We start from the raw sequence: 15000 nt of genomic DNA on the forward strand, positions 1-15000 counted from the left end.
GAGTTTTCAATGAGCGGAGCACTTTTTTAAAAGTCCAGAGTGTAAAATCTGTGTTGCCCGTTCACCAACTTGTCCTTTTTCATGAATATTTACCTCCACCATCAATTCCAAGTATTCCTTTTGGCTTGAAATTTTACATTTGCATTTGTATGAACTGGGGTAGACGCTCCATATTCATGCTCCATCTTGAAATACGTTAGCCGGTAAGGGACATACAGAACATACTGCTCCACCGTTCGCGTTTTCGCTGTCACATGATAAACTCCCAGGTGCTGCTAATGCTGCTACTGGGTATCGTAGCTTCCCGGCCCCCGGCAAGTTTGAAGAAGGAAACATGGAGGACCACACGTATTCAAAATCCAAATTTCAGGAACAGGAGTCTTCTTCTTCTTTGCCCAGAAAAAGAAAAAGGAGATTGAAAAGAGCAAGAGACCGGCTTTTTGAAGCGTGAAGGCTACCGTAGCTGTAATACCTACTTTGAACTGCGTGGTGCGAGAGAGTTGATTGCGATATATGATCTCAACGCTGGATGGGAGAAATTCCTACACATTGGACCTTTTTAAAAGTCAGAATCGAATTGTGCAGCCCTTAAACACACCCACACAGCCTTGAGATGTACACATGGCATATTTTTGTACTGAATTTGTTTTTATTCCATCTGTCCTTCCCATCTTTCAGTTGATACTTTTTGAATGCAGCTTGTATGAATATTGTTCTAGTTTCTGTCTCTCTGTGACAGTAAACTGAATATCTTTTGAGTTGGGGACAAAACAAGACGTTTGAGGACGACATATTGGGCTTTGGGAAACACTGATCTACATTTTTTCACCATTTTCTGACATTTTAGAGACCAAACAACTCATCCATTACTCGAGAGAATAATCAACAGATTAATTGTTCCTTCTCTAAATCTTTCTATTATGAATGAATTATACATATTTCTCTGTTTTCTCTCTCTCTCTCCCCCCCCCCTTCTCTCTCTCTCCAGTTTACTCCAATGAAGTTTGTCCACCCACATTAGGAATCCTGTACCTCTCTCTCTCTCACCATGAGCATCGCAGCTCTCTCACCTGTGACCCCCGAGCCTCCGTCCCCGATGATCACCTCCGTCACACCGACCCTGGACACCGCTGCCTCCTCCGCTGCTGTCCCCACGACGGCTCACAGCCAGGACCCAGAGCAAGAGTCCCAGAACGGGGCCTCCTCACCCGGCCCGGGCCCCAGCCGGGGCAGCCCCGCTGGGGGTGGACCTCATCTGGGAAGAGACGCCTCCCACAGGTGACAAATCAGCCGTGATGACGATGACAACGGTTAAATGTGGCTCGTTCGGCTGTGCTACTTCTCTGACAAACCTTGTCAAAATGTTGAACTGCTACAGACGCAACCGTTGCCTCGTCTGCACACGGCATGTTGTGTGCGCGTGCTGGACTACTTAGTGATGATTGGATATTCAAGCGCTTGAAGAAAGGGGGGGGGGGGAGAATTTCAACCGGATTATGCAAACTGAGAATATTCTATTTCTTCACTTGGAGAAAGAAATTGGCAGAGCATCGTTCTAGTGCACTCTCAACTTTCTCAGCTTTAAGATCCACTTAAAGCTTCATTAATGTCTTTTTTTGTACCACTACAATATGACAGACATGATGTATTATCCCCCTTAGAAATTTAGAGACTTGTAATGGTTAAAGTGCCCATATTATGAAAAAAAAACACTTTATCTGGGATTTGGGGTGTTATTTTGTGTCTCTGGTGCTTGCAAACGCATACAAACTTTGAAAAAATCCATCCATGCTGTTTTGAGTGAGATACGGTTTCTGAATGTGTCCTGCCTTCAGTCTCCGGGTGAGCTGGTTAGAATCTGCACAGCTTTCTACGTCACTAGCCGAGACGAGGTGGCTAACCGTAGCATGCTAGCTCGTTCTGAATGGCAAAACACTGCTACAACACACACTAGTTCACCCTAATCTACAAAAGAACTACTTCCATGTCCCTGTTCTGCAGGTATTCCACGCAAAGTTGGAAGTCCGCCCTAGTTTAGAAGAAGTCTCCCGGGTAATCTTGCCTTGTACAACGGAAGTTGGAGAAACAGCTAGCTAGCTGATGTAGTCCTTACCTAGCTACTGCGCATGTGCGACTCCCAACAAAGATGGGATAGAAGTGAGATGCCTCGCTCTGTATCTAAAACAGACATCTGAACAGATGAGCTGCAGCAATGTGCAGTACAACAAAAATATGGTGTTTTTAGAAAATTAAACCAATTCTGGTACAACCTCAAAATACAATTATGAACCTGAAATGAGCATAATATGGCCACTTTAAGTTAGCAAAATGATCTACTGTAAATTCACACATCCAGCAGACAGAGAGAGACTGAACCAAAACGGTGAAGATGTGGGCGGTAAAACCAAAACAATCAGCTTAAAGAGGCTAAAACTGTCAGTAGACGTGAGGGTAACTGTAGTAGGGTGTAGAGGTGAGGGTAACTGTAGTCGGGTGTAGAGGTGAGGGTAACTGTAGTAGGGTGTAGAGGTGAGGGTAACTGTAGTCGGGTGTAGAGGTGAGGGTAACTGTAGTCGGGTGTAGAGGTGAGGGTAACTGTAGTCGGGTGTAGAGGTGAGGGTAACTGTAGTCGGGTGTAGAGGTGAGGGTAACTGTAGTCGGGTGTAGAGGTGAGGGTAACTGTAGTCGGGTGTAGAGGTGAGGGTAACTGTAGTCGGGTGTAGAGGTGAGGGTAACTGTAGTAGGGTGTAGACGTAAGGGTAACACTGTAGTTGGGTGTAGAGGTGAGGGTAACTGTAGTCGGGTGTAGACGTGAGGGTAACTGTAGTAGGGTGTAGAGGTGAGGGTAACTGTAGTAGGGTGTAGACGTGAGGGTAACTGTAGTTGGGTGTAGAGGTGAGGGTAACTGTAGTTGGGTGTAGAGGTGAGGGTAACTGTAGTTGGGTGTAGACGTGAGGGTAACTGTAGTTGGGTGTAGAGGTGAGGGTAACTGTAGTTGGGTGTAGAGGTGAGGGTAACTGTAGTAGGGTGTAGAGGTGAGGGTAACTGTAGTAGGGTGTAGAGGTGAGGGTAACTGTAGTTGGGTGTAGAGGTGAGGGTAACTGTAGTAGGGTGTAGAGGTGAGGGTAACTGTAGTTGGGTGTAGAGGTGAGGGTAACTGTAGTAGGGTGTAGAGGTGAGGGTAACTGTAGTTGGGTGTAGAGGTGAGGGTAACTGTAGTTGGGTGTAGAGGTGAGGGTAACTGTAGTCGGGTGTAGAGGTGAGGGTAACTGTAGTAGGGTGTAGAGGTGAGGGTAACTGTAGTAGGGTGTAGAGGTGAGGGTAACTGTAGTAGGGTGTAGAGGTGAGGGTAACTGTAGTAGGGTGTAGAGGTGAGGGTTTTTATTAATAAGGGAAAAACTTCCACTAATGAACCCTGACAAAGCACACCTGTGAAGGTAAAACCATTTCAGGTGACTACCTCATGAAGCTCATTGAGAGAACACCAAGGGTTTGCAGAGTTATCAAAAAAAGCAAAGGGTGGCTACTTTGAGGAATCTAAAATATAAGACATGTTTTCAGTTATTTCACACTTTTTTGTTAAGTACATAATTCCATATGTGTTCATTCATAGTTTTGATGCCTTCAGTGAGAATCTACAATGTAAATAGTCATGAAAATAAAAAGGAAACGCATTGAATGAGAAGGTGTGTCCAAACTTTTGGCCTGTACTGTATATTATTATGTTATTGACTTTAGACCAGGTTTTTATTGGTCAATGGCGCGATCACTTCCCGCTGCCTCAAGATAGCAATACTCCCAGAATGCACCTGAACACACCTCCCTGCAAGACCAGCATGCCCATGGGCCACAGATGGGTGCAGGTGCATTTGCTATTTAAACGACACGGCTGCTGGACGGGAAACTGACAACTGCGTCGGTCTTAAACTAGCAAGGACCAAAGTGTTAAAAAGTTGTATTGCCTGTGGTAGGATGATTTCTTGATTTATTTTTCATCCATCTTACATTTCAGGTCAAAGAAACCTCCGCCCCTCCACACCGGCGCCGACTGGAAGGTGGTCCTCCACCTGCCGGAGATTGAGACGTGGCTAAGGGCGACCAGCGACCGAGTCACGCAGCTCACACACTCTGCGGGACAAGACAGCGACAACCGGCACGTGGACGTCCACCTGGTGCAGCTCAAGGTAGACATGGACACTTCTTCCTCTTCTATTGGGGCAACTTAGGGCTGGGCAATAATTCACTACGATGATTTTCATATCGCCTTTCAATAGATGAATAGAATCGTGATGAAATCATATAAATCGTATACAATTATGTTGTCTAAATTGATAATAACAAGCACATACTAACTCCATTTTCTCAGAAAATCTGTTGTCAAACATTTTAAGGGGAATATCATTTGAAGTATTGCAGATTTGTTTTAACATCACACTATTTTTGTGCGTGCATGTGAACATAGTATGTAGACATAGTTACTTCTCAGGGTTTCCTCTGTGTTCCTGATGTCTTGACAGTTGGGATTTAGTCCTGGCCACTCCCTTTGCAAATACATACTCATAGGGCCCTATCTTGCACTCAGCGCAATTGCCTTTGTACACCGACGCATGTATCATTCCTATTTTGCACCCGACGCACAGCGGACTTTTCCCTCCACAGACGCACGTCGGTAAATTAGGGAATGTATTTGCGCTCCCGGGGGCGGTTCAGCGAAAAGAGGAGGCGTGTTCCGGCGCAAACGTTACTTTGTGCTATTCTGCAGTTTCAGAAAACAATTCCGCCACTGACCAGGAAAAACCTGGTCTAAAGTCAGTGGTACTAGTCTAAAGTCAGTAGCGCGTTATTCAGATGCTATTTTAGGGGCGCATGCTTGGCCATAATGTAGCGTGAAAAAGAAAAATATTACTGAAAATGCGCTTTATGTGTTTGGATAGATCAGGAGGCACTTTACAGTACAGTCCTCAAAAAGTCGCAGCATTCTTTGTGGCTTGTTGTGTTTTACACATTTCCATGAATCATGGATGTGTTGATGATAAATGAGGAAATATTAGAGGACTTAAGGAGACGTGATGTTGAACTACGGCGGGATTGAACACTTGATGCGCTCCTGGTGGAGCGGGTGGACGGAGATGGAGTTGGGGGAAGAGGAAGGGGCACAACAGGAGCAGGTGGTGCGTTTGGAGGCCCACGCTCCATGGCTGCAGCAATCCTCTCCAGACTTGAGGAGATGCGCCCGTGAGGCCGCAGCAACATCACCACCCGGTCAAGACGGGCATTTATCCCGCCGGTATCATAGCAACAGCGCCCGAGATCCGCCCACAAAGCTACTTGCGTTTCACGTTTGATACTTGCGTTTCAGATTGTTAAAATAGGGCCCATAAACCTGTACTACAGTCTTTGATGTTATTGCACGTGGTCGTGCCTAAATAACCTTTTAAAAACTTGTAAAGCTTGCCGCCCCAAACAGGAGAGCAACAGCATCAAATACAGTCACAGCACTGAGATTAAACTGTCTGAGCTATAGACCCAGTCACAACTTTAGTTTGCAATAACTTTCATGTAGAAAAGCCCTGCGTCCCGTACATACACGAGCAATTGGGGTTGAGGAACAACTGGATATATTCCAGTCTCCTTAATCTAAAATGAATGTTTGATGCTTTTATATGTCAACACTTTGACTACTGTTAGCGTAGAGAACTAATGACACCACCCAAACTAGCAGTCAGTCTGACCGGCGGTGACATGTTGCTGTCCTGTCACTAGATTTGGTTAATCAAAGACGCTAGCAAAGCAAGACGGGACAGAAAATAAACACAGCAGACACGTCAGATAGGTCGGACCTCCGCGTTTAACTTTATTTCTTTAAACGTTACGGTTAGGGCTGAAAATGAACACCGAAATAAACATGTTTGTAATGATTTTTGAGTTAGCGGGACGTCACTGTGATTCGGTGAATTGCAGGTGCAAAACACCAGTGATTTGGTGGACGAAAGTATAAAAACACAAAAAATGTCTATTGCCAGTGAATGGTAAGCTCAAAAATCAAAGCAAAAAACTTCTTAAGGAACCAAAGAGGACTTAAATGAACTTGAAATCGACTAAATAATGTCTGATGTAGAGTTCTGAATGAAAATACATTTTTACTCTTGACTCGTTTGTGACCAAAGCCAGCAGAGAAGTTGTTTACATGCATGCTAACACGTATGGATGCCTCTCTGTGTTGAATTCATGGAGACAGCAGAACATCAGTCGATTAAACTCTCACCTCAGGCGGCAAATTACCCACAATGCCCTTCCTCTCTCCATGGCTTTGGTGTTATGTAATGACTGGCTTCCACAAGTCACACAGTTAACCATTGATTTAGTTATGTAACTTGAGTCAGTGAGCTGCGTTTTCAGTGAGCAGTCTACGTACATTTGATTCTTCATCGGCAAACTGTGGATTTTATATGAGGGAGTTTACACTGTGATATGTCTGCTTCATGGACGGAGCAGTCCCTCTTCATGTTTGAGTCACTGCGCCTGTGAAGAATTTAAATCATCAACATCTTTTCGTGGCTCTTAAAGGAGAACGACCCTTGAAATACAAACTATTATTATTGCTCCTGTAGGTCCACAGGATCAATTAGAGCCCCTGATTTGTTCTGATTGTATTCACCAAGAACACCTCTGTATGAACTGAACAGTTACAGTTTGGGCAGACATATTATCTTATTTATGCTGCAGCAATCTATTTATTAATTTAACATTCCTCACATTTACTACATGTGTGTGTATGTTTTACTCAAAAACGTACAATATGTATTTTTCTGCCGCTGGGGTTTTTCAATCAAAACAATAACAAAAGATGGGTAAAAAAATTTTTTTTATTGATTTAAAAATGCTCTGCCAGAGTCTACGATCAGGACTTTGTCCATGGCAACGGTCTGTCATGCAACAACAACAAAAAACAGACCGCAGAATGCCCGTGGTAAACCAGTCAGAAACCATTTTTCGACAAGGCTGTGTATTGATGAAACATGAAGCATTAAGGAAGCTACAGACTCATTTCATTCATAAAAATGCAGTTTTATTCTGTTCAGACAGTCGACATGGAGGAGCTGTCCTATTTTTATCTACAGTGACTCAGATGTTTCCTCTTCATCATGCTGCTCCTCTCCTCTCTTGTCTCTCTTCTCCTCTCTGCTGTGTTTAGCTCTCCTCTCCTCTCTTCTCTCTGTATTAAATAAAACATGGCAGCAGCAGTAGTGTCGGCTCCAGAAAGTAAAGGTGCCGACACACCAACCCGATTGTCGGCCGTTGGACAGTCTGGCGAGGTCGGCGTGCGTGTGTGTGTGTGTGTGTGTGTGTGTTTGTGTGTGTGTGTGTGTGTGTGTGTGTGTGTGTGTGTGTGTGTGTGTGTGTGTGTGTGTGTGTGTGTGTGTGTGTGTGTGTGTGTGTGTGTGTGTGTGTGCGTGGTGCGTGCGTGTATGCGTGTGTTTACGTGTGTGTGTTTACGTGTGTGTGTGTTTTACGTGTGTGTGTGTGTGTGTGTGTGTGTGTTTACGTGTGTGTGTGTGTGTGTGTGTTTACGTGTGTGTGTGTTTACATGTGTTTAAACCATTTATCAGCTGCTGATAAAATTCTGAACCAGATTCCACTTTGTTTTTACTCTATTTACAAAAAAGTATACTTTGGTTGCTCTTTTTAATTGCATCTTAACACCAGAGTGAAAAGCAGTGAAGCTGCCTGCACATCCCTGCTGCAAAGTGAGCAGTTAAACCACTGGAGGTCAGCAGAAACAAGATTTACAAGTTACTGTTTGAGTAGCAGAGCTCCTGGTTGCACCCTCTGGTGGAGGGAACACCTCAGTGTCATATGCTTGTTTATGCTTCAACTTATAGAAAGTTTAAGCAAAATGGAAAGGAAAGTAATACAAAAATACCTGATTTTCACCCAAATTTTTATGCATTTTATATTCAGAATATATTGACCCAATCCTTGCTGTAAATAAATAAATAAATAAAAAATAATATAAACAATATACAACATACTTCTATGAGGCTGAATTCAAAGTTTAACTAGTAAAAACTTTTTTATGAATTGTAAAAGCTGCATTTAACTCCACTCACTTTAATCTCTTTCTATTACAAAAGAATATTTAGGTGGTTAAAAATGTCCTTGAAGGACAAAACCGTGCAGGAAAAAATACTGTAAAAGGAGAATTCCGGTCGATTTCAACACGTAGCTCTGTTGTTTGTTGTCGCTTAGTGTTGCCTACACCGAGTTATGCTACTGCTAGCTTTCGCACCCAGTCCGGCTGAAACGGGGCAGGTTTTAAACGTGCTTTTAGCCTCTTAACATGTTCGAGATGTCATTAAAAGTGCCTACCCATGTAAAGTGATTCCTTCCGAGTGAACACAGTGAATCTGACTGCAGTAGATGTGAAAGAAATGCATAAAAGTTGTGCTAATTGAGCTCTGTTTAGTTCCGGTGTTCTGGTGGTGAGACGGCAAGACGAGTGTTAAGGGACTGTCTACAAACTACAACACCGAAAAGTGACACAAAAATATTTTCAAAAATAGATATATGCTTATTTTTTAAAAGTAAGTGCTGTAGTACAACTAGCAGGAGACATGTTATAATTGAGGTAAGCTTGGAGACACTACCTTATTTAATCATTAAATTAATAAATATTTTTGAATCTCTTTTCGGTCCCGAAGCACTCGTCTTAACGTCGCAACACCGGAACTAAACAGAGGCATGAATTAGCACGACTTTCATGCATTTCTTTCACATCTACTGCAGTCAGATTCACTGTGGAAGGAAGGAATCAGTTCACACGGCAAGGCACTTGTAATGACATCTCGAACATGTTAAGAGGCTAAAAGCACGTTTAAAACCTGCCCCGTTTCAGCCGCCGGGGTGCTAAAGCTAGCAGTAGCATAACTCGGTGTAGGCAACAGTTGTTCTGGCTACTGGCTGCACTATGTGACAACAAACAACATAGGTACGTGTTGAAATCGACCGGAATTCTCCTTTTTAATAGCCTAAATAAACACAAAATAAATAATGTTCCACGATGAAGCAGTGTGCCATTAATTTCTGCATCCCAGTTTCTCTGTTGCTCGCAGGGTTCCCACAGTCCTGAAAAACCTGGAAAAGTTTTCCATAGAATTTTGTCTGAGGAAATTAGAGTGTAGTAGAAGTATAGTATACAGTTATGTTGAAATTGAATTTAAAAATTATTGAGAGTTTGGGCGCCCGGATAGCTCAGTTGGTAGAGCGGATGCCCATATATAGAGGTTTACTCCTCGATGCAGCTGGCCCGGGTTTGACTCAGACTTCCAGCCCTTTGCTGCATGTCATTCCCCCTCTCTCTCCCCTTTTCATGTCTTCAGCTATCCTGTCAATAAAGGCCTAAAAATGCCCAAAAGACTCTGTTTTGAAATAGTCAACATTTAGTTTGTTGCACTGAGCGTTGACTATTCGTTGTCATTCGTTTAAGAGATAAGATAAGATTAATTAAGATTAATTAATCACACGCTGGGGAAATGCCTGTGCTGCAGCAGCTCAAAAGAAAAAAACATTGTACACACATCAGAATAACACAAATAAACATTAAGTAGACATAGGAGAAAAAATATACATAAAGAAAATGGAAAAAAAGAATAGAATGCATGCATATGACAGCTGCTTGTGTTGTGCCAGTGTATTGAAAGCACTGGAGAAATCCAAAAACATGACCCTCCCAGTGTTCTCCAGATGTGACAGTGATCTGTGTGATTTAGATTTTTCTCATTTTATCTCTTTTCATCACTTAGCTTTTGTGTTTTAGTTTTCTAAATATTTCCGACTCTACAGCAGTGGAGAACAGAACAGGTGGATGCTCACTGAAGAACAGAGCACTTATTAGCTGGTTTACGGCTCCATCTAGTGGTAGGTCTTCTGTATTGCAACAAAGTGGAGCAACATTTTACCGTCCGATATATGGAACATTCTCTGGCCTTCCATAAACCTTTTTCAAAGCAGATATTTTGACATGTCATGCTGTATTTCCTATTGGTCTCTAAAATGTCAGAAAATGGTGAAAAATGTGGATCAGTATTTCCCAAAAGCCCAAGATGACCTCCTCAAATGTCTTGTTTTGTCCACAACTCAAAGATATTCAGTTTCCTGTCACAGAGAAGAGAAGGAACTAGAACATATTCACATTTATCAAGCTGGAATCAGAAGCTTTTCTTATCTTGACTCAAAATGATCAATCGATTATTAAATAGTTGACAACTAATTGATTAATAATGTACATTAGAATATTGTTAGAGAAATTTTCTCTAGCTAAAGTATTGCTGCAAGAAATACATAACATCATAATGAACATAGACATGATTAAAAAACAACATCTGTGAGTAATTTGGCCACTTGGTTCGTAGTTTTGCTTTTTCCCAATTCACAACACAGACTTTACTGTGGTGATGGAAAATACTGGCTGCTGATTGGCTGAGGGTCTGCAGCTGCTTGCCTTATCTAACTAATACCACGTATCGAGTTTATTTAACCCAGACATTATCAAATGAAAATGTGTGATTTTTAGAGGGAGTTACAACAGTATATCTAACCTCCCATCTCAGGCTGCAGCCCGAGTTGCCAGATACCGTTGGTTTGGTGAGCAGAGCACAGGTTTTCGTTTTGGTCTCTGGTACCAAACCTGGCAACAAGACTCTGGAAAGTCACCGTGTTCAGCCGTTGTAGTAGTTCAGCACATAATCCGCCCTTAAACCAGGATCAATCAAACTAGATACTGCATGTTAATCAGTATGAGCTTTAGAGGGGTTGTTAGGTGTATTTTTAACCTTCAGACAGAACCAGGCTAGCTGTTTCCCCCCTGTTTCCAGTCTTTATGCTAAGCTAAACTAAGCTAACCTTGGCTTGACTCCAGCTCTGCACTGAACACACAGACACAAGATTGATATCCATCCTCTTAACTCACTTTGAACTGTTCTTTATATCTTTATTAAAGGGTAGCTTTGGTATTTTTCAACCCCTTTTTTTCCATGTTTTTGTGTCCAAGTGACTGATGGAAACAACAATTTTTGAAAGTGGTCCAACGGAGAGACACCTGATCTTTGTATGTTGTTAAGGTTAGGACAAATAACCACAAGGACCAGTGTGGCATGGCTGGATTCACGTCTCGTAGCTGAACTCTGAGCGTCTGATTGGTCGTTACCTCGACAGGTAACATCCAGGCCGTTGTAGGCCCGAGCTTTATTTGACTTAATTGCGGGCGCGGCGGTCGGCATGGAGGGCGGCGGGCGCGGCAACAGGGCGAGAGATCGAAGCAGACAGAACGCCAGACAGCCGTTTGAAATTATAATCTCTCCTCGCCGCTCTTTTCTTTCTCTTTCATCCTCTCCTTCCTTTCTTCTCTCTCTTCCTCTCTCTGTCATATTAATAATGCGTTTGCCTGCAGGGCATCTTTCTTTAACCTGACCTTGCCACAGAGCGACTGTTGGACATGATTATAGTGATGCAACCACTGTGTGTGTGTGTGTGTGTGACTGTGTGTGACTGTGTGTCTGTGTGTGTGAATGCCAGCCTCTCAGCCATTCTTGGCATCCGGCTGCAGGCGGTGTGTAACAGCTGCGTGTAACAGCTGCATGGAGAATGTCCTCTGCTGCTCTGCGAGGGAGAGGCTGCACACTGTATATTTACATACACACACACACACACACACACACACACAGACAGGAGGAGGAGATGACATCTCCTATGTAAGAGATAAACTTGGGTTTTCGGCAACATTGCCCACAATTTGTTTTTCACCTTGCCTTTTAAGGCTTCCGTAGAAAATTAAGCTGTATACTGTATGTATAATCCTAAACATCAGCTTATTACTATCACATAATTTAACAATTTGAATAAATGACACAAGGATGGGCACGTGGTGCTTTTTTCTCAGATAAAGACCACTTTTTAAAACTCTACAGTCTTAAGTTTGTGTCTTACCCACAGTAACCGTAAACTGACAGTAAACCTTTTCTAGGTTTTTCCATCAGTCTTTCCCTCTACCTGCCTGCAGCTGTAAGTAAAGTTCAGTTTGGTCTGGAGGAACGACGCCCACATCTGACCCTTACATCCCCATGTCAAGTTATAAATATGAGTTTATGTCACAGGCATGCAGCATCGTCTTGCAGCTTTTAAAGAAATCTCCTGAAAAAGAAACTCTTTGCAGAGAGAGCATGATCAATTTAGTAGACGTGGATCTGTGTGTCTCTGGTTCAAAAACCACAGATCTTTATTTAAACGCCGTCCAGAAGTAGCCTGCTGTCTCCCAGCTGTCGGGATATTTCGGTCTTCTGATGTCACTGTCGTCGCTATGCAAGGAATTCTGGGAACTGCTCTCAACGTGGAGGGATAGATATTCATGTAAAAGAGAGGAGCAGGGAAGGGTAGAAAGTAGGAGGAGAGTTACGGGTTGACTTGGTTCAGCTGACCTTTTCAACTTACAGTCAAATATCACGGTCAGCAAAGACCCATTCTCTCAGTGTAGCAGGAAGACAGGTAGGGAACTGTCGACACTTTAAAGCAAAACGTTCATTTTTTTATCTCAAGTTTCGATCTGAGGATACAATTTCAGAAGAATGATGAATAAATATGACAGGACTTTCACATTTGCTTCTGAAGACGTGTGACCTGATATGACATATAAAAAGACTCAGAAACAACTGGCACTGTCCTCCAGCCAAGTTAGTTACTGTTAGACCTAAAATAATGGGATGTAAATTACTTTTAGAAAAGAAATGGGGATCTTAAAGTTAGAACTGACCTCTAATCTTTCTCCAAACGCAGCCAGTTCAAGTAGGAGCTACTTCTAGCCTTAGGGTGTTTAGTCTCGTCCCACGCTAGAATAATTAAACAGAATAAAACAACTGAACTGAAAGGGAAAGAGGCTTTGCGTTTTCAGGCTTTGACACTTTAAAACTGGACATTTATTATTATTGTAATGATGAAACGCGTTTCATTTCCAGGAACTAGTCTTTTTTTTATTTTTTTTTATTGAACATTGATAGTTTTCAGGAAATAGTCTTAAACTTCACCTTCCCCTGCCTCACAATTGGCTGCTGTTGCATTTGCATACTCTTTGTGTGTGTGTGTGTGTGTGTGTGTGTGTGTGTGTGTGTGTGTGTGTGTGTGTGTGTGTGTGTGTGTGTGTGTGTGTGTGTGTGTGTGTGTGTGTGTCAGTCAGAGAAAGTGTGTGAAAGCCTGTTTGTTGTTTTGGTCCAGGTTACAGTAAAGCCAGGGGGTGTGTGATGTCCATCGATACAACTTTGTCTTTAAATGAATAAATAATTAAAGTCATTATTCACACTGACGCAGTGAATTTGCTGACGTGTATGTGTTGAAAGTCTTTCCAAGACAATGATCTGGAACTTTTTCCGTCCACTCTGAAACCTTGTAACACATCTGCTACTGTCACAAGTAGATGATGATGTTTTCATAACAAATGCACCTGTATGAAACTATGAAATCCCAGTTAGTCCCTGTAGTTCTCGTTTAATTCCGGTTTGCTAACATGCGGAGTGAAAAACGTTTGGCTGGATATTAATTTAATGCACGCAGTTGGTATGAATGGAAAAAAAAAAACACACAATATCTTTGGCCACGTTTAAGCCTCACGTTCACACAACTCCGGCGTTATTAGGAAAATATCTAATTGCGATTATTTTGACTGATATTGTCATATGATTCACGATATTGGAGGGAATGATTGTTTTTGTATCATTATTCTGTGATTCTAATGATTTACATTGAAAGAAATTAAAATTATTATAGTGTGATTTCTGCGAGGAACTGTACCAAAGATTTTTTTCTTTAGTCTGTAAGGAGTTTGTCTCTTCAGCACCACAATAATTAATTCAAAATGGTTGGACACATATTTTGCCTTTAACAAATATTGCGCCCCCCTGCGATTTGGATATTGCATTAGTCCATATTGCGATTTCAATACAATGCGATTAATTGTGCAGCCCTGTTACAAACCTTTCTTTCGTCGGCGGTCCAAGCTAATAAAATCCCTTCTCTTACTTTCTCGCCATTGTTTGCATCGTTGTATGTGAACGGTCGTGTTATATGCCTAGTCAGACATGTTAATATGGACGGAGATTAGTTCTGCTACTGGAGCTAAAACTCTTGTGTGGACAGAGATCGATTTTTGCATCAAAACGCTATTTAAAAATGAAAAAGTAGTAGTGTAGATGTAGCCTTAATCTCTCTCTGCATGTTTAACCGTGTGCTGCTGCACTGATGGCACTCAGTTTAGACTTGTCGTGTTAAAAGTGACACAGAAAAGTTGCAGAGTCTGACATGCTAAGATTGCTCTTGAGACATTTACGTAAATGTGACTCAGATGCCTATTAAGACATGAGACCGCCAAAATAAATCACTGTCCGATTAATATAAAGAGGTGCAAGTCTGAAAGGGGCTTCATACTGCAAGATGAAATGACTGGTGGTTAACAGTCACAGTCTGCATCCTCAGAAAGTTGTGTGTGTGAGCGTGTGTGTTAAATACCTGTGTGTAAAACGTGAGCGAAAATTATGTCTGCATTTAAAGTGTTAAGAATGATACGGAGTATCTACAGCTTACTGTGTGTGTGTGTGTGTGTGTGTGTGTGTTGAGGGGGGTGGGTGAGGTTGGTCCTAAAATAACCTCCCAACTGTTGTGACTCCTCCTCTCCCCAACACCAACACCCCCTTATGCAAGAAGCAGGTCAACACACACACACACACACACACACACACACACACATACATATACACACACACACACACACACACACACACACACATACCCTCTGCTGTTGTGTCAGTCTGTCACCATTTGCTCACATGGGAGCAGCAGTGTCAGTTTGTAGCTTTGGACAGAAGAACCACTCGCTGCTTTACTTCCACTTTCTGACTTTTTTTTTTTTTTTGAACGCATTATCTTTTTTGGAATCTCTTTATGTTAATTATTGATCTG

General features: G+C 42.4%; 1 protein-coding gene across 7 annotated transcripts in view; it reads left to right on the top strand.

Annotated features, from left to right (window-relative positions):
* The window catches only part of akap6 (A kinase (PRKA) anchor protein 6), a 292609-nt gene that overhangs the window by 27767 nt on the left and 249842 nt on the right, over window positions 1-15000 (top strand). For all 7 annotated transcript variants that reach the window (XM_039785655.1, XM_039785652.1, XM_039785658.1 and 4 more), the window contains 2 exons: window positions 989-1278; window positions 4013-4184. In XM_039785655.1, coding sequence (XP_039641589.1) covers window positions 1049-1278; window positions 4013-4184 — 402 coding nt within the window. In that variant the 5' untranslated portion in view covers window positions 989-1048. The remainder of the gene's footprint in view (window positions 1-988; window positions 1279-4012; window positions 4185-15000) is intronic.

This window comes from Perca fluviatilis, chromosome 20, assembly GCF_010015445.1.
Source record: "Perca fluviatilis chromosome 20, GENO_Pfluv_1.0, whole genome shotgun sequence".
NCBI lineage: Eukaryota > Metazoa > Chordata > Actinopteri > Perciformes > Percidae > Perca > Perca fluviatilis.